The sequence below is a fragment of the Ostrea edulis genome, chromosome 8 (assembly GCF_947568905.1).
Source record: "Ostrea edulis chromosome 8, xbOstEdul1.1, whole genome shotgun sequence".
Lineage (NCBI taxonomy): Eukaryota > Metazoa > Mollusca > Bivalvia > Ostreida > Ostreidae > Ostrea > Ostrea edulis.
In genome coordinates, this window is record NC_079171.1 from 16,049,776 (window position 1) to 16,069,359 (window position 19,584).

The 19,584-nt window shown below is 36.0% G+C and overlaps 1 protein-coding gene across 4 annotated transcripts; it reads left to right on the top strand.

Moving 5' to 3' along the window:
* The first annotated feature begins 221 nt into the window (after positions 1-221).
* Positions 222-18,632, top strand: LOC125661500 (uncharacterized). Of its 4 annotated transcripts, XM_048893521.2 has the most exons (7): positions 222-539; positions 5,572-5,620; positions 5,733-5,882; positions 8,012-8,098; positions 11,906-11,962; positions 12,714-12,893; positions 18,372-18,632. In XM_048893521.2, the coding sequence occupies exons 1-7, from the start codon at positions 537-539 to the stop codon at positions 18,587-18,589; spliced, it is 744 nt and encodes a 247-aa protein (XP_048749478.2). In that variant the 5' UTR covers positions 222-536; the 3' UTR covers positions 18,590-18,632. The 4 variants fall into 4 exon arrangements, with proteins under 4 accessions (XP_048749478.2, XP_048749477.2, XP_048749481.2 ...); XM_048893520.2 differs by lacking the exon at positions 5,572-5,620 and having other exon boundaries at positions 18,372-18,631; XM_048893524.2 differs by lacking the exons at positions 5,572-5,620; positions 5,733-5,882 and having other exon boundaries at positions 227-539; positions 18,372-18,630.
* Positions 18,633-19,584: the final 952 nt, after the last annotated feature.

Genomic DNA, 19,584 nt, shown 5'->3' on the forward strand with positions numbered 1-19,584 from the left:
AGAGAGAGAGAGAGAGAGAGAATACAAATGGGAGAATGATACGAGATTTCATGTTACAATTCAAAACGACATAATTTTCTATGAAAGAAAAAATATCTTGGTTTGACTGAAATGCCACCCGTGGTAGCGATAATGCACTTAGCTGATTATTTCATCGTGTTATTTTTTATGACTGACGTTTATCCCCAAGAACAAACAAGGGTGATGTAAACACTGTCGGTCTCGTTGGGTTGAGAAACTACTAAAATACATATAAAATGGCGTAAGATATCGGGGATTTTGGTTGTATGCGGTGATAAAAGCATTTTATTTGTTTTAAAAATACTAGTATATTATTGATTTACATTTCTAAAAACGCCAACTGACAACTTCGATGGAAGTAAAATCTCTGATTCCCGTGCAAAATATATCACCAGGATTAGAGTAACACGACAACATGTGTAGGTTTTCCTCGGTGATTCCGGAAAGTTAGTTCATGATAACGACACGGGACACTTCCTGGGATTGTTCTCTGCTAGTGGGACGATACAAGCCGTATGGTGAGTATTCACATTTTAATTCGAAACAAAATAATCGGGGTTTAGATTGATAATATTCATCAAAAAATATTTTTTTTCACATGCGAAATAATTAAGAATTAGTTTATACTTACAAAAACTACAATTTTCGTTCTTTAAAAACTTTTTTCATTTTATTGCATTCGCTTTGCATTTCACATATCGTGATATCCATTCATTGTTTTTCAATCTAAAAATTGGGCTATATTATGATATTTTTATCCATTTTAGGAAATGCGGGACAAAATGAAATATCCTAAAGTTTTAAATAGGAAGTTCCACGCAACTTGAGTTGAAATCCAATAATAATTCTTTGACAGTTTAAATCCAAAAATAAATTTTTATCATTAGTTGCTCAATAGTCAAGAATATCCAGGACAAAACGCGCATTTATTTCTATAAAACAACCTTTAATATATGCGGTTTGTTCATTTCCTATTTGTAGATATATAATCTTCTGTAACCTTTGTACAAAAATGAAAGCCATAATCGTATTGTCCGTATTAGTGAGACTAATAGGCCTGTAGTTTTTTTTTTTACTCATTAGTTTTCTCCTGTCTTGTGTATAAGAGAGAAAACTTCATATTCGCAACGTTTTCATTACATTCGGATAAAGGGGGGGGGGGGGAGGGATCGTGCATGTATTTATCAGTAACAAACAATTTTTTGTTATAAATATCATTTGAATATAGGTCGATGTCATTATTCGATTGATTGTATATTGTTTAACGTCCCTCCTATAACCTGTTGATGGATCATTGATTGATTGTATCTTGTTTAACGTCCCTCCTATAACCTGTTGATGGATCATTGATTGATTGTATCTTGTTTAACGTCCCTCCTATAACCTGTTGATGGATCATTGATTGATTGTATCTTGTTTAACGTCCCTCTCGAGATTTTTTTCACTCATATGGAGAAGTCACCACGACCGGTGGAGGGTTTCAAAAAAGCAGGTACAGTTTCTAGTCATCTGGCCCAGAAAATTGATGATTTAAATAGGAGTCCCAAAATCTGCCATTCCAATAAAGAATATATAAGCAAACCCAAACTACATTTAATTTGATCCAAACTTCCTTCTTCCTGTAATGACAAGAGCGTGAAGTTGGCATAAAATTGCCAAAATCAATGAAAAAATTCATAAATTCAGGGGGTTTTCCTTTCAGAAAACATGCAGCCCATGCGTCGATCAAATTCATATTCAAATACCTTTTTTATCGTCTATTAATAAACAATATATATTAATTTCATTGTGCTCGACAGATGCATATGGGCACACCTTTTCCTAGGCAATAATCTGGATGAAATTCAACAGTTATTAAGCTCTTTTTAAAAAAAGGCGGGAGAAAGTCTTATTCATGACGTAATAATGCTATCAAATAAGCAATAACTTTGATTTAAGTTGAGATAGTACACTTGGCATATATTTAACTTACTTAAAACACATCAAACTTAATTCAAGACGCATTTAAAACAGAGAAATTTTTTGGGCCTTTTTATATACACAATCGTACCTTGTTCTTTAGGCCTATGTACGGCCATTGAACAGTGAGGGCTCTTTAGCGTGCCACACATACTGTGAAATGGGACATCCGTTTTTATGGTCATGTCCGAGGACCGGTGACATTCACACCTGATGCAGAGCGTTAGGCAATGGAACTGTCACTAACTGTTTTAACAACTTAGGTCTGTCATGGCCAGGATTCGAACCTCGACCTTCTTCGTTCTTCGAAAGACTTTAATGTCTAATGGTTTTTGTAAAAGTCGCACATTGCACTGAAGATTTCGTCATCCTCTGTAAGGACACCATTTTCTTTTGATATTTGAAGATTTTTGTGTTTGTTGTTTCTTTTTAAGACCGAAAAATATTCTGGTTTTTTCTCCGTCGCTAACCCATTTAGCTCGTGATCGAATGTGTGCTCTTTGGGGGTTTTCAGCGCACACGTTGCTTAATCTATTTTCTAATTCTCTCTTTTAATTCAAATAACTTAATGTATAGGGTAAACTTTAAAACTTTTGTTATTTCAATAGATTGGGTATCAAATGTTATGGGAGTTTAATAGAAAAAAGATATCGACAGATCCTTAATCCATAGTTTTAAGCTTTCCCATTTATCGGTAAAACGCTCTTCATTGTCGTTTATGTACTTGATTAATTAGTTAATTCATTACATTTTACAAGGGACTTTGGATTTCAGATATAAAAAATGATGGTATTTTCATACAAGAATATTTTTCAATACGATTTGTCATGGAAAGGAAAATCTATACATTGTTTCCTTGGCTCTACAGTTTGCTGAAGAATGCCTATTTTATTTCGAAAAGAACTACGCAGTTGTGTTAAGTAGGATAAAGATATATGTCAGGAGAAAAAAAGCATTAATAAACAGATCAATTTTTGACAAATTCTGTAAACACAACCCTTTTATAGAAAAACAATATGTATATATCATTAAGTGCATATTGACTTCCGATACATTTATCACCATACCGACAGTCTCTACATCAGCTGTGTATCACGTGATCAAATATTAAGATAAAACGTACCGTGTATGTATAAATCGTTCAATTGGCACGATATCCAAATATCAACTTATACAAACAGCATTTCAATGACTCGTATATATTTTATATTTATTAGTACACACTTATTAATGAGAATAAAAACAAGTAAGCCTTCGTAAAATTCCTGGCACTCATAATAGCAGAACGAGAATGTCAGATCACAGATATATACACGATAAAGATCGGGGATGTGCATTTCATTTAATTTCTACAACAAAGTTGCATGATTTGAATAGGTCTTTTATTCTGCAAATATCTTACAAACTGTACATACACATATAATCATTAGAGGTAATGTATTTTTATACCCCCGAGATCGAAGATCGGGAGGGGGGGGGGGCATATTGTTTTGTCCTGTCTGTCATTCTGTCTGAAACTTTAACTATGCTAATAACTTTTCAACAGTTAAGTGCTACCGCTTTCATATTTCACATGATTATTCCTTGTAACAAGACCTTTTATACTTGTGCGTGGAATTAGAAGGGTTTTCGATTGGTTTTCAGATACTGTAAATCTGTTCTCCACCGTTCCTATAATACGCTTTATAAGATTATCAGGTAATGGACAATCTCAATCTGTACGATTTCTGCACATCTGTTGAAGCATCTGCATACTCTTAAGTGTACATGTAAATGATGAGTACACGCGGTCCGTACACAGGACTATCGTCAGTGCTTGTTACGGGGGCGATCGCAAAAAAAAAATAATCCTGAATTAGAACGTATCCACATAGAAATTATGCCTGATGAAGTTTGCTACATCTGACCAATATTCCTGTTCACAACCATTTGCTACCTCTTTTATTCCAAAGTTAGCACATCCTGGAGATAATATTCCTCCAAAGAGATGTACGCACATTCTGAATTCCTGTGGGTGTGTTTTAGCATTTACCATCCTCCCACCACAAGAACCGTAGATAATTACGATGTTCATGATTCACTCAAAAGTGATAAAATAATTGCTTGATATCACAGGCTATAACAACAGGTCCCTTAAGAAATTGACATACTATTTCAGCAAGAGCATTTGTACGATCTGGTGGTCATTCAGGGGCACTCCTAAATACCATACGGAATTTTGGGCTCTTCGGCATGATAAACACCATGGTGGGGAATATACCATGGACATCCACTATGTACTTCCTTCTCTAGAAACATGATCATCAATGAGCTTTGTACCTATCATCTCTTTCAAGACGTCGTTTTAAGTGAGTTCAGCGCTGTACAGCTTAGACAGTTCTTTTGTTTGTTTGGTAAGTTTTTACGAAATGCCAAAGGTATTTCATAGTTTCCATTAGTAAAGTGTGTTCCACTTTGAAGTATAGAAGGAAACTGACGGTCATCTCGAGATAATACTTTGTCATTTGACGAATAATCAACAAAGTCTAGTTCAAACATTTTCAAGAGTTGATCTGTAACAATCGCTTCCTTAAATTTTCTATTTAAAGAAAACATAACATGATAACTATGATGCTGCTCTCTCATGTTCACATGTGGCCGAAGATCACAAGCGATAAGATCCAAATTGTCTTCATGGTCTTGGTCAACGATGCCCACACTTCCTTAAACAAGAACAATTGCCTATGGTCCATCGTGTAGAGGTTAAATAGCATTACGTGGTGTTAATGCTTTTGCAGAATTGTATGCGATGAATAATCAGGTTTCACAGTCTTGTAATGGTAGAAGTTCAGACGCAATTGTCTATGGGAAGTGAAATTGTTTAGCAATTTCTGGCGTTGCAATATGTGAGAGATTTGCTGGGATAATGTTATGTGTGGATGATGCATGCTGTGGTATTTTTTCATTAGTGTCAAATCTTTGCACAAATATGCCTGGAATCTTCTGACTGTCCACTTACTGATTTTTGGCAAACATGATTGACAACAGCATATTGGTAATAGCGTCAGTCACTCCCAGTGGACGACAAGTATGTTCCAATATAAATGTGGTGTCAGACTGTGTATCTGAAAGTGCAGACACCAACCGTTCGTTATCTGGATTTTCTATGTGTGACACATACACAGGTTAAAATCATGGAACGTTGGCTGCCCGGATTAGTTTTCTTCCTTGGCTTGGTTCCAGTGCTTACAGAATATAGTGGTAATGGTAGAGGACTCTGTAACAGTTATTTCAGACTTGAATTCTTTTGAAGGCCTTGTATGTTTCCAAGAACAGATGTAGGATGAACATGATGATACAATTTATACTTTTTACTTTGTTTACAACTCTTGATCGATGTTCAATCTTTAAACACCCAAAATAAAGTAATTTTTCCCTATCGAACTTCTTAAACATTTGTACAAGAAATGTCTTGCAATCATTAAGAAATTGTTCCCCAAAATACAAATTAATTTCTGAATTTTGATATCGACGCGGTCATCATACCATTTTTATTATCAGTTAATATAGAAAATGACTGTCCAGCTCTAAATTGTTTCTTTTGTTTTCTAGATTTCTCCAATTACAAGGAAACTTTATGAGAACCTTCGACCAAACATCTGTACGCTCGATTAAGTGCAGTGACACACTGTTATTAGAACTTCATTCTATCCTAATATAGAGGTTTCGTTTTTATAAACCAGTTTTGAAACTTATGTGTTTATATTATCTAGGTTTCGGCAGCATGGGACCAATACGGATGAAATACATTTTACTTATATTCATTTTCTCTCATCACATTGTCTTGACAACCTCTGCTATAACCAATGGCAAACTTCTGATGGCTGCTGGGATTGTGACAGCTGCACTGATGTCATCTCCCTGTAAGTTTCCACTGATCTCCCTTAAAGTAAAATTGAAGCGTGTTTATATTGTAAATTGCATTTGCTACATCTTAAATAACCTCAATGTTTTACAATTTTATAATCCATTACAATTTCATAATCCACAGCGTGAACACATCGGTAAATTTTATAGTTACCTTTGTAAACAGTCGTTTTGTCGATGTTTAAAAATAAAATTAATTCCCGAGATAAGCTACAATTTACCACATACAGTGAACCCTCGTTATCCCAAACGCAATGGGATCAAGAGAAAAGTTTCAGATACCCGAAGTTTCGAGGTTTTGAGATTGAAACACATAAAGAAAATGTAGTTGGGACTTCTAAATCACTTTGATTTACCAATGGCATATTCGAAATACCGAAGTCCAGCTGTACTTATAGGATAATGACCGTTTAATGTAAACAATTTAGAATATTGTTTTAAAGGAAAAAAAACGTGTGTTTATAGGTTGTTTTGTTTGTTTTAAGTCCCATTTAAGATTTTCACCCATGTGGAGACACCCCCAGCAGTGGGGGAAGTACTGCAAAGTCAAGGCCGTATAAATAAAGGGTCTGTTGTCATGCCAGCGCGGGACTTCCGTTTTAAGGATATATCGCGCGCACACACACACACACAGATATATATATATATATATATATATATATATATATATATATATGGCTAAAAAAATTAAATGTAAAATGATTGACCTGTTGATTGTCGTATGTACACACAAGCTCGGTCCATCTACGTGCCAAAAAAATCGGTCGCCATTTTTTCCCATACAAAATCTACAACTTTTTTTTTATTATATACTTTCAATTTTATTTAGAAACTAACAGTAATTTTATTTTTACATGTAACGATTTCTTTATTGGCTTAACTGAGTAAAAGATGAAAAACACGAACAATTTGAAATTTAATGGCGTAGAAATACTTGTGTATTAATTGTAACGTAATGTTTGCGGGCCGGAATGTTTCCGGTCATATATCATGTGATATATGCCCGCAAACTTTTAAAGAAAAAAAGTTAAATTGAAAGTATATAATAATATACGATATGGAAATATATGGATTTTCGATCCCAGCGTTGCCTAAAACTGAATTACATACATGTAGGTAATGACTGCTGCAGTCCGTGGCAAGTGGTAAGAGTAGAGATGTATTGTTGATATTCATATATTTCGAAAAGAAGTCAGCCATTAAGACGAAGAGTTGTTAATCTTTAAATCAGAGACCCTGTCATGTCTCATGAATTCCGTGAGAATCCGGGTTAGAATGGGTCTTCAGTACGCCCTGCTTGTCGTCAGCGGCAACTAAATGGGGCGGTCCTTCAAATGTGACCACAGAAACCGAGTCGCCGTGTCACACCAGGTGTGATACGGTAAAAATCCCTAGGGGCCTGGTCAAAGCCCATAAGTGCCGAGCATAGGCCTAGATTTTGCAGCCCTTCACCGACAACTGTGACATCTCTATATCAGTGAAAAATTCTTGTATGGGACGTTAAACAATATACAACCAACCCACCTGTCAGACTGTAGGCGTTGGAACCACAAAGAAGCCCTCACTGTTACGGCCTTGAGTGTCATGCGTACAGTAGGTCAAAGTTCCTAGTACTTTAGATTACCAAGAGCTGAAGTACTTGTGTAATTCAAACATTCCTGAATGACTGTTAAACAGCAAAGAAATGATTCATACTTATTCAGTCACATCTATAGGATTTAATGGTATATTTTAGTAATTGCATGGTTTTATGGTATGATTGATTGATTGATGTTTTCCGTCACACTCAACAATTTTTTATTTATCTGGTGGCGCCCAGTTTTTATTGGTGGAAGAGAGAACCCAGATACAATGTATCTAGGAAGAGACCACCGACCTTCCGAAAGTAGATATTTGAAGGCATAAAAGCAATATTAGGGTATGTGACGAAATTGTGGACATGCACTGGAATATGCGATTTCTCTCTCTATATGGTGTGGGATATGTTTGGTGTGGTATGCGTTATGATATAGAAGATAAGCTTTGACTGTATGTACATGTAAGTATTGTATGTCGTGTTAATTTATACTTACATAAATATTTTCATCCATTTATATGTACATCCCATATACGTTTTTATTTGTAGACGGATATGATTCTTCGACACCCAGTTCAATAGCTCTGTTGACCGCGATACTCTTTATCGCACTGATACCAACCCAATCCGATGCAGGTATGGACATCTTTACTGAACGAGTAAACGTTATTTTTCTTTTTAGAAATGTAACAAAAATGAATGCTTGGTGTCATTATATTATTCGTATCGTACATTTTATCAGAATATCGAAAACTTTAAGCGGGCTTAGCAAGGCTCGCTAACTTTCACCCAAATATATCACGGCAACGTTGTGTAGTACTTCATAGAGTTTATCGACAAATGTGAAATACAAACACACGCACACATGCAAACACACAACACACACATATAGGATACACTGAGCTTTAAATTGTTTGAATAAACAGAAGGACAGCGTATAAACGATTTAGAAATACGGTACGTAAGCTACGAACGCATTCGTTAAAGGCTACAACGCATGTTTCTAAACTTTATGTTTTCCGCAAAAAATTCTTTTCATGCCTAAAACTACTTTAAATGTGTTTTTAATGAAATATTTTGTTATTTTTCGAGTTTAAAAGCGATGAAATTCAATCGCAATATTTCGGTGAACTAACTATTAAATTCAATAATATTAAGCATAAGAAAGACAAAATGCATATTGGTTTGTATACAGTGGAGCCTCGATAATCCGGACGCCATTAATCCGGACGCTTCACCTTCCGGACGATTTTTCTAGGGAACGGAAATTTTATACGTTATTTTGCATCATTAATCCGGAAATTCGCGTTCCGGATCCGAACGGTCTTTTTTTTTTTTACTACAAAACGTTAAAATGCATGGGAAATTGTACCGTTAATCCGGACTGTAATTTATTTAGGGGAAAGTTTGTGTTGGACAATTTTAGCAAGGCGTAAATTGTAAAGAAATCAAGCCAAACTGTCTAATTGAAGCGATTACCTGTACCCTGTCAACACCTCCATTTAATTAGGTGGTATGTGATGATGTGTCAGTTAGATAGCACGTGCTGATCGAGACATTGCATTGACAATTTTTGCACATAAGATCTCTATTGCGTGTAGTGTTGAATTTTGTAAATAAATCTGTAGTTTATAGTCTTGATCAATAGCCTTATAGTGCAAGGTGAAGATAACGAACCGTGATCAATCTCATAACTCCTACAAGCAATACAAAATAGATAGTTGGGGAAACACGGACCCCTGGACACACCAGAGGTGGGATCAGGTGCCTAGGAGGAGTAAGCATCCCCTGTTGACCGGTCACACCCGCTGTGAGCCCCATATCCTGATCTGGTATTAATAAATAAAACACCATGACATAATGACATGTTTTATCGAACTGCTACACATATCAGTTGTATTGATTCGTAAATTGATATCGGCTTATTCAAATCTAAAGAGCGTAGAGTATACTTCTGGATTCTGAATTTTATACTGTAGATTGGCGTGAAATATACATGTATGTTCATGCACATGTATATGTAGTAAGTTTTTAATGTTTAGAATGTCACGCATGTAGAAAGTGCCTGTGTACAATTGATTCTTGTTACGATGTTGTAAAGCTTTATTGCTTTCGAATTTTCAAACTTTCGGTAGAAGTGATAAAATTACCATTCTAAGGAAAATGACAATTAAATTTTGTATGTACCCGTAATGTTGGTTTCATCCGAGTTTTGTTCCGTTATTATCGCATCATGAAAATAATAGGTGCGCGTGGCTAGATCAAAGCAGTAGTAGGTCTTAATATTACGATTTTGTCCTCCTGATATTGGCTTAGATAATTATAGAATAAGAAATATAAACTCTGGCAGATGTAATTTTGGTTAAAGAATGTTAAATCAACTCTGGACGATGAAGATTGTTTTAACAGACCGTCGAACCCGTGAATCGCGAGAGATGGAAATTACCGGCCTCTTTAAGAAGTAAAAGTGTGGTGAAATGTTTGAAGTGTAAATGATTATGTTAGTTACTAATGATTTATTTACTTATAGTTACATATAATGCTTCATTATTTGTTTTAGTGCATACGATACATAGTTTTGTATATTTATTTGTAGTGCTAATATACATGTACAATGTAAGCATAGGCAAATACACTACACGCGTATATTTCAATTTTAGTGCTTTGAAATGCATGTAAATGTTAACATTATCATGATTTATTTACTAATGCAAATGGTTAAATCCAATGATAAAATGTGTTTAATTCACTACGCATCAATAAAGTAAGCATATTGGTTACTTATGTAAAGATAGAAAATATGCGATTCAGGTATCCGGACGCTTCATTTATCCGGACGATTTTGCTGGGAACCAAAGTGTCCGGATTAACGAGCCTCCATTGTATATATATATTGTATTACTTCACCTTCGAACTCTGGCGGAAGTTTGCGTTACTATTAAACTGAAATATTCAAGAAAAACTGCCTGAAGAGCCGTAAGACGAAAGTACTAGCTGGAACTGATCGTTAATTATTATGTGATCATTTTGGATATTCTTTTAAATCATTTAACAACTGTGCCGATTTCTTGAACATTCTATAGATAGATAGATAGAATATTGTTTATCGTCCCTCTCGAGAATATTTCACTTATATGGAGACGTCACCATTGCCGGTGAAGGGCTGCAAAATTTAGGCCTATGATCGGTGCTTATGAGCAGCGAGGGATCTTTATCGTGCCACACCTACTGTGACACGTGACTTCGGTTTTTGCGGTCTTAACCGAAGGACCGCTCCATTTAGTCGCCTCTTACGACAGGCAAAGTGGTATTGAGGACCTATTCTAACCCGGATTCCCACGGGACTGTATATACATTGTGATAGTTCAGGTACAATCCACTTGCATTAGATTTTGTTTATACAAAATACGTTGGGGACGTATTTCGAAAGTTCCTGGTTGTTGCAAGTACAAATGTAAAGTCGACTCAAATATTTTACAGTACTTGTAATAATGAACATTTCTGTAGCAAAGAAGAGGAAAAAAGCTTTGAAACAATCATGTATCACGGGAACCTGACATTATATGTTAGGTGATTTCACCACTGAGCTACCCAGGCCGAAATACTAAGTATGGCGATATTGTAACGTATTTACATTAAATTCTGGGATCGTACCTAGTCAATTCCAGGGTTTGGGGTATTCAACAAAAATTAATTTAAACTAATTGGTATGATTTTAGTGGACTGCCAAAATATACAAATACGTCCTAACCTTATCTAGATTAATTATAATGAAACAGAGAATCACTATATCAATCAGAGGCAAGCGACGATAAATTGGTAGTGCTAACTTATCAAATGTAGAGTCCAGTCGCCCTCGGATTACCCCATATACTGTAGGACGCCTTATTCAGGACGGACAGTATATGTGGTAGCCCTTCAACCACTACACTCACTGTAGGATGCCTTATTCAGGACGGACAATGATAGCGGCCTGGACGACGGTCTGTTCGGCCAATGCGGACACAAAAAACGAACTATGGCTAGCCTTTTTACTGGAGGTCAACCTCTTCGTGGCAGGCCAGACTTCTGATGGCCTTCCAAATTCACTCTCTAGCTGTAAGAACAGGCGAAGAATTGTTTATCATGAATACTTTATTAGTACACATACTCTCGTCATCTCTACTTGGCTGGGTCTTCTATCAGAATGACATAGACGACTGCGGAGTCTCGGTATTTATACACAAATGAGATCACGTGATATAAACAGTGACAAATGAAGAACTCCGCATGGTCGTACCTCAAATATTCGGAATCATTACACTATTACTACCACTTAAAATTTAAACCTATTTCGGAAATCACTCTTCATTCAATGAGATGGAAATATACTTTTAAAGAAAATGTCAGAAAGGTTGCATATGTCCTCAACAATTTAGACTACACGCAGGTATCTAATTTCAGATAGAGGCTCAACAATGGCTACAGACGGGAACAGGGGAAGCCTAAGCCAAACTGAAGGTATGGCAGCATGGTATGACAAAGATGCAAGGTGATAAAGTTCTTGTATTTTTGCCTGCTCCATGTTATCCTTTACAGGACAAACATTATGGTCTTTATGAAACTGAAAACAAACTTATGAAGTAAGACATCAAGCTGGTGAATCGATAACACTTTAACATATTGGAAAGGTATTTTGATAGATATGTATGTGGTGTTCATGTCCCTCAAGAACTTGTTCTGCGTATGGCCAGGTTTTTTTTTAAATGGAAACAGGCTTCTGCCAAACAAGTTGATGTTACAGGGATTTCAATAGTCTCACGATTTCTATGGTCGTTCTAACAACCTATTTTGCCAATACAAGCCGTCATTGGGTCAAATGTTGTACCGAGTATTAGGCCATTCTTTACACACTGGTTTTTATTGATTGATTATATATTGTTTTATGTTCCGCTCGAGAATTTGTCACTCACATGGATACATCACCATTGCTAGTGAAGGGCTGCGATATTAGGTCTATGTTCGGCTCTTACGGCCTTTGAACAGGGAGGGACTTCTCTTTCGTTTTAACTACAGATTTACCTGATGAAGATACAATGCTTACCTGTAGGATGATGCGGGAAGAGCTAATAGTATGTTTTATCGGTATTGTAACGAACACTGCAATACCCTGGAACACTATTTGTACCGAGCACCATATCGTCTGTGCGATCGCGAATATCCGTAAAATGGGAAATTTCAAATCGTAAAGAGATTTATTTTTCTTTTCAAGGGAGCACCTGTACACGGCCTGGTTACACCATTGACCCCGTGCTCGGATGTATCAAGACCTACATATCCATGTTACCACCAGTAACTCACAGCCAAATGACAGCTCAATGTGCAAGTGATGGCGGGGAACTCCTCCTCGTTAACTCAGCGGCGGAAAATACTGCACTTGTCAATCTAATGAGTGAGTTCTTTTCTACAGTGTAAATCAAATTAATTATAATTAACACACACACACAAAGAGAGAGAGAGAGAGAGAAAGAGAGAGAGAGAGAGAGAGAGAAAGAGAGAGAGAGAGAGAGAGAGAGAGAGAGAGAGATGTGGCATACCTATTAAGGATAGTATTTTCTTATTATTGATTTTATTCAGCAATTCATTTATATAGTTTTTACGATAAAGTAATTTCATAATATTTGAATCATTTCGTCTTATGTAGGAATTTCTTTCTCTAATAATTACAGTTTTTGATCGATAATGTATTTTTTTTATCTAATGGTTTAGTTTCTAATGTAATATGTCCCCTTGTCCTGTGACAACATATATATATATATATATATATATATATATATATATATATATAAGGTTAAATGTCAGTTGACTGCAAATAATACCCTTTTTGCACTTAATTTACAACAAAAAATCGTAAGGAATTTGATAGGTTAAAAGACTTAAACTGACTAATGAGTTGCAAAGTCTAAATTGGAACTTTGGGGTGTTACAGATGAATTTCTAGAATTATTGACCAAAACACTAAATGTTTATATAAAATTGCGGGTAAATTGATACATGTATATACGTTTTTCATATCAATAAAATTAATAATCTAATTTCATTCGGACAGTGCATACTATCCATAATCCTCTGCGTCTCCACACACACAGTAACTACCAGGTACCACATAACACATACCAATTTGGGATAATGTACGTCAGCGATCGCAATGCAGTTTAATTACAGGGCGCAATATGTGAGCACTTATCATCTTAGGCTTCATTTGATAAAAGTATAGTTTTATAGATAAATTGGAGGGTATAGAAAAAAGAAAGAGAATTTCAGTAAACCATTGGGGAAATAAATGTTATATAAGAAAAGGTTGGATCAGGAGTCTAGGCGGAGTAAGCATCCCCTGTCGATAAAAGCATGTATATAGCTTGAATATCGCAATAACTAATGGTAATGCGACCGATCCCACAAAGAAGCCGATACACACCTTCCAGCGAAAATTTCGGCGTTGTGTCCCACGGGAGGTAAAAGAAGTGTGATCGACCGTGGGTTTTGGACGATGACTGTAATGTAGAGCACGGAGTCTTCTACCAAACATGTAAATTTCATGATCCCCGGGTTGAATGTTCTGACGTCAGGGTTGGTTCAAAACTTAGTTTTATATTGTATATGTGTAAAACATTTCATTAATTTAATGCTATTAATACTAAATTGTGACTAAACAGATATTTAGAAGGAGTAAGTCGACCTTTACCAAAACTGTACATTTCTGATCTCAGGGGGTAACGGTTTTGATTCCAGTGTGGGACTACAGTTAATGTGGTGTGGTTATTGCCTTTATTACTTGAAAGACTGCTATTTGTTTTTTTCGTCTAAATAAAAACTAATTGCATGTTTAGGAAAAGCAGCATTATCAGTTAAAAGTACTAACCAACATTATGAATTTTGCAACCTCGGGGTTCTGAGTCTAGGACAGGTACAAATTAGTCATATCGTGTTAATCTTACATATGTCATTTAATGTAAAACCTTTCATCAAAACCTTTCGATGGTATTTAAGTTTTAAGAACACATCTTGTTTTATACCATTGCTAAATATTGAATTTAGCTTAGATATTCAGAACAGGATTTAATGGCCCTTGGCACTAGTCACGTGATACTTTTAACTGATAATCAAGTGACCGATATAACGCCTGCGGGCCTCTTGTTACATCCTAGGTCAATTTCATTGAGAATTAAGGTCAGTGAGTATTGGTTATAAAGGTTCAAATTTTTAGGTGAATTTCAGTGGTCATTTTCTGGCATAGGCTCTGTCTGCACAAGTCGAGTTCTACAGTTCATAATCTGTATATTTTACATCATTGCTAAAGTGAAGTTCCGTCGCTCATTTTATTTTATTTCTATATTTTGCCGACATATACAGGCTTTCCACTATCTGGAGTTGAACTTTGTTCAGGTCCTCAACAGCACACATTGCGTGAATATATTGTAAAGGCGTGAGCCCCTTCACATCCTCGTTTCATTTGAAATAACACATGTCCGAGGAAACGTTTTCCAAACAATCTCATCCTAGCTCAAAAGCTACACTTTAAAATAAAGACAGATTATTTCAAATATGAGCATCATACAAAAAGATATGCGAGTTTTACAAAATGATCAAAAATATACTTTCATGTGGATTTTGTGTTTTATATTTGTAATTGAGCAATAGAAGCATTATAGGGATGAGTTGATTAAAGGCGGTGAAGGTTCTGACATTCCATAACATGCCTGAATTTGCATATAGTAAATGAATGAATATTATAGGGTTATTGAACTTATATTGGTGAATATTGGCACGAGTTGGCTGTGAAAATGCACGAGCTTGCGAGTGCCAAAATTCACCAATATAAGTTCAATAACCCTTTTCTTATAGTATTTAGTTGTTTAATCATATCCCTTTTCACTCAAAATACACCAAAATAGACGAGAATTCATCAAAATTGACATCTAAGGTGTAAGTGTGCAATATCAGCATGCATTTCTTAACTGTTCAATATTAAACCCGTCACTGATGCATGAAGCAACTGATTTTGTGAATAGGGATATTATAATTTAGGTGCAGTAAAACATTTTGTTTAAGGAAATGAAATGAATATTCGTTTTTAGTGCAATAAATCCTTAATTTATTCACAATTTCACACTCTACCATCCTGAATTAAGTAACACAAACCATAGTAGTTTTTTTCTTCAATTTTATCTAATATGTCAAATAACAAGATAACAATAAAACAAATATAATTGGAAAATTTTAATTAACAAGTTTAACATTTGATATGCAACACAAACAGAGAAATTATTTATAATGAAACATTAAGTGTCACAAATGTGACAGAGGTCACAGTTTATGGCCATGGATTATAACACATAGAGATATCACAGTTTCACTTCTGAAGTCCTTGTGCCATGTTGACATTGATATTGAATGTGCAATTGTGAAGAACAGTCCCACTACCAAACAAATTCGAAAGTGCCCCTGTTCCGAGACTAGAACTGTGAGTAGATTAAGGGCATTGAGCATCATTCTCCGTAATTGTGGTAGGAACTGTATCCAAAGAATATTTTCCTTGGGCAGGTGTTCCGAGAGCATATGGCTTAGATTCATCCTTTCCTGTCAGAATATCAGACATCATAATTTGTTCGTCGTCTGACAAGCCATCGTCATACGACTCCAATGTGTGTGTACTTTTGTGGCCCCTAATATGTTTGATTTTATCTCGTGTATCTCCGCCTTTCCTTAATGTTTTAACACAAGTTTTCCGCACACTATGGTTTGTCTTGTGTTCTATGCCACATTCCTTAGCAGCCATTGACATAAGTTTTCCTAAGTAACTTTCCCCCATTGGTTTAGGATAAAACCAAATGTCAGCACCAGGAGGTATGCGGGATTCAGGAATGCATGTCAAGTAGAATGGACTGTTGGGCGAATTTACCTGCACCATACTTTGCTTTATGAATGTTTTGTAGAGTTCAACTGGATCTCGATCTGTTTCAGTTGCATATAGTTTTGGTTTGACTTTGACTTTCCTCGTGTTTTCTTTACCAGTATCACCCCTTGTTTTCGTCAAACGTTCATTAAATGCAAGGTACTCTGTACTAGTGACTGGGTCACTTCTAAGTTCAACATCACCAAAGCACAGTTGTCTGTGTTCATGTCGACCTCGTAGTCCAAAGCATTTGGTAAAAAAGAACCAAAATGAAAAATGAAGAACTCGGTGATTTTTCTGCCAGCTGCCCCTTCTCCCACATCATGTTTTCTTCCTTTTCTGTCACAGCTCGTGAAGCATTTGGCATTTGTCCTTTTCCCTCTTTCTTTAGAGAGACTTTCTTAGTGTTCAAAGTGCGGTTAGACAACGAAAAAATGCGATCCCTCACACTATAATCCCGGTCATGGTCACGGAGATATCTATCTAAACTGCACTTAATGGACTGTAAGGATCCTGGTTCGTATTCATCACCGTCCTTCTTTCGTGCATCGATGTAAAAATTTGATAATAAACCATCCAATTCTTTTGGCGGATTATTTTCAATCAATCTGAATTTCCCTTGTCCGAATAGATACTCTGTGAAAATTTTAATATCCCAAGGTGTTTTCTTTTTTCTGTTCATCTATAAACATGTGGATTCTGTCCACAGATGCAGAAGCGTCAGCTAACTGCAAATCACTATGAAATAAGTCGGCAAGTTCTTCTGGCATGATATCAAATACCGCCTCTGTCAGATTCGGTCCGTCGTCTGCCATTTTGGCTTGGGTTTGTTTACGTCGTAAGGTGGCAGGGAACAGTTTCGTTGGTTTCGAAACATGTGGATAGGGGGTATACACCAAAGTCAGATTATGACAGACTAATGAAAAATCATATTTCCCTTTTATGTCAATACTTGTATTTCATATTAGTGTAATTAATAAATTATGACCCTAAATTACATGTAATTTATAAATACTGGTGCTGATGCACAAAACATGCTCTGAGCAGGTTCCCCTTTTTTGCTTTGATTTTCTCATTTGGGCTAATCTGCACCACCCCACACCATCACAGTACCAAACATGGGGATTTAGACACTGTGCACAATCAAGAACCCTATCTGCCCATCTCAAAAATCTACCTCTCATATGGGGCCATCCACCTTCCCTCACAGCTACAGACCTTTTGCTGGACCCTGCATGTTTTCACCGGAATTTCAACTGACCATGTGTCTTAGTTTCGTATCTGCACCTATCTATATGCTAGGAATCATGGTGACACCTACATGTTGTACATCAACATTTGTATTAAGCACTCAGCTACATTTGACATGCATCGTAAAATTATTGTATACATTTTTACACATGTAACATCACTTCAAATATGGGGTATTTCCATTTTTGGAAAAAGTTGACCGGGCCTATAGTGCGAACCTGTCCCCTGCTACCTTACGGTAATGTCAATATTGAACGCTCATACTCGGAATGTTTCGGGTGCACACGATTTACGCAATGAAAAGTTAGCGTTCAATAAATTTTCAGGATATTGATCGCTAAAATTCTCTAGATTTTACGCATATTTTATTATAGACTATTTATTAGCTATATAATAAATGAATTTATTGAACCAGAATATATGAACGTGAACTGCAAATTTATGGAAAATATATCAATATTATTATAGAACAGAGGAATTACTTTGATATACACAGTAATTTGTTTTCTTGAAAATTCATTCTGTATTTTGATGATCCATGGCTTTTTTAATGGTGCTTTGTGAATTACAGCTTTTAATTACTGTAATGAATCATAAGATGAAGTGAAGCTGGGGTGTTATTTGTTTCCCAGATCTACACTAATTTCCTTAAAATATATACACTGTATGTATCCGCTTATGTTGATTTGGTATTTCTTAAACTTTGTAATTAATATTTTTCAGACTCTAACGGAGTGAGTTATTTCCTCATACAAGGGTCAAGGGTCACTGCTACTGACCCCTGGCTCACCGATTCTGGACAGCCCCTCCCTTACATCGCCAGTATCCAAGGAACACCGAACTTAGCTGGTCAAACTAAACTTTTGGCATTGGACAGCGGGTTGTGGCAGACCTATTTTTCTACGAGTGTGCTTGAACATGCTGTTTGTGAAATATTGTAATCAAATTATGTAAAAGTTCTCTATGACTATACGTGTCTTTCTATTCATAGTTTGATTTGAAAGAAGAATTAGATAGGAGGGTATTACACGGAAGAGTGATGTCTCTAAGCAATGTAATTTTAAAGACATTGTTATTGGTTTGACGTACCTTTAAATATGTATTTGAATGGGAAAAACGTCGTATACTATCCGTGTTCCAATTTTCTAACGTTTCCTTAATTGGAGTTTTAGGAAGAATGTTCCAGAACTAGCGTACATGGTAGAAAAGTAGTTGTGTATATGAGAGGGTGAAGCCCTCTCACGGCCCTTCGGGCCGTGAGAGCGGAGCTCTCCCTATAGGTAACACATATATACATGTTTAAAAGGAAAATATAGGAAAACAATGAAAAATTAAACCATACCTATGGAACTTGAAAATTTTGGTACTAATGGCGTCGATTCGAATACTATCGCGTGGACATGTATTTCTCCATTTTAAATCTCGTCTACCCTAGTTCACGTTGTTCTGAGATGTTGCATAAAATTCGTAAAACCATGTAAATCTTATTTTCTTAATCATATATAATCACTCCACCATTAACGCCATGTTTGTTGTTGTGGTTCAAACGCTATGTTTGTAAATTTGCTAAATAACGACGCTGAATATGACGTCACAATGTACGGTTTACATCAATTGCGTTATATTTCCCGCGTTCAATATATAGGCGGATCAAATATCCAAAATTAGGATGCTTTGATACAGCTCCGTCCTTGTGCTAACTTCGGATTGTTTTCGTTCTGTTTTGGATATAGATACTAATGCCAAAATTTGTTTGCTTCGCCCTCAAACACGGTCACGCCGTAAAACATATTATTGTACATATGAAAAAGTAACAAGTATCTGGCCCTAGGTTTGAAACCAGCATTAATACTTCAATGACAGAGGTTGTTGCACTCATACATTCAACTATGCCGTCATGTAGTAACATTGATTGGTTTCAACCTTGTAAATAACT

Excerpts from the sequence above, each read along its gene's own strand:
- LOC125661500 (XM_048893520.2), top strand. The coding sequence starts at position 476 with ATGATAACGACACGGGACACTTCCTGGGATTGTTCTCTGCTAGTGGGA. Across the intron at positions 540-5,732 it reads GGGACGATACAAGCCGTATG|GTTTCGGCAGCATGGGACCA; the intron begins GTGAGTATTCAC and ends TATATTATCTAG. Across the intron at positions 8,099-11,905 it reads ACCAACCCAATCCGATGCAG|ATAGAGGCTCAACAATGGCT; the intron begins GTATGGACATCT and ends ATCTAATTTCAG.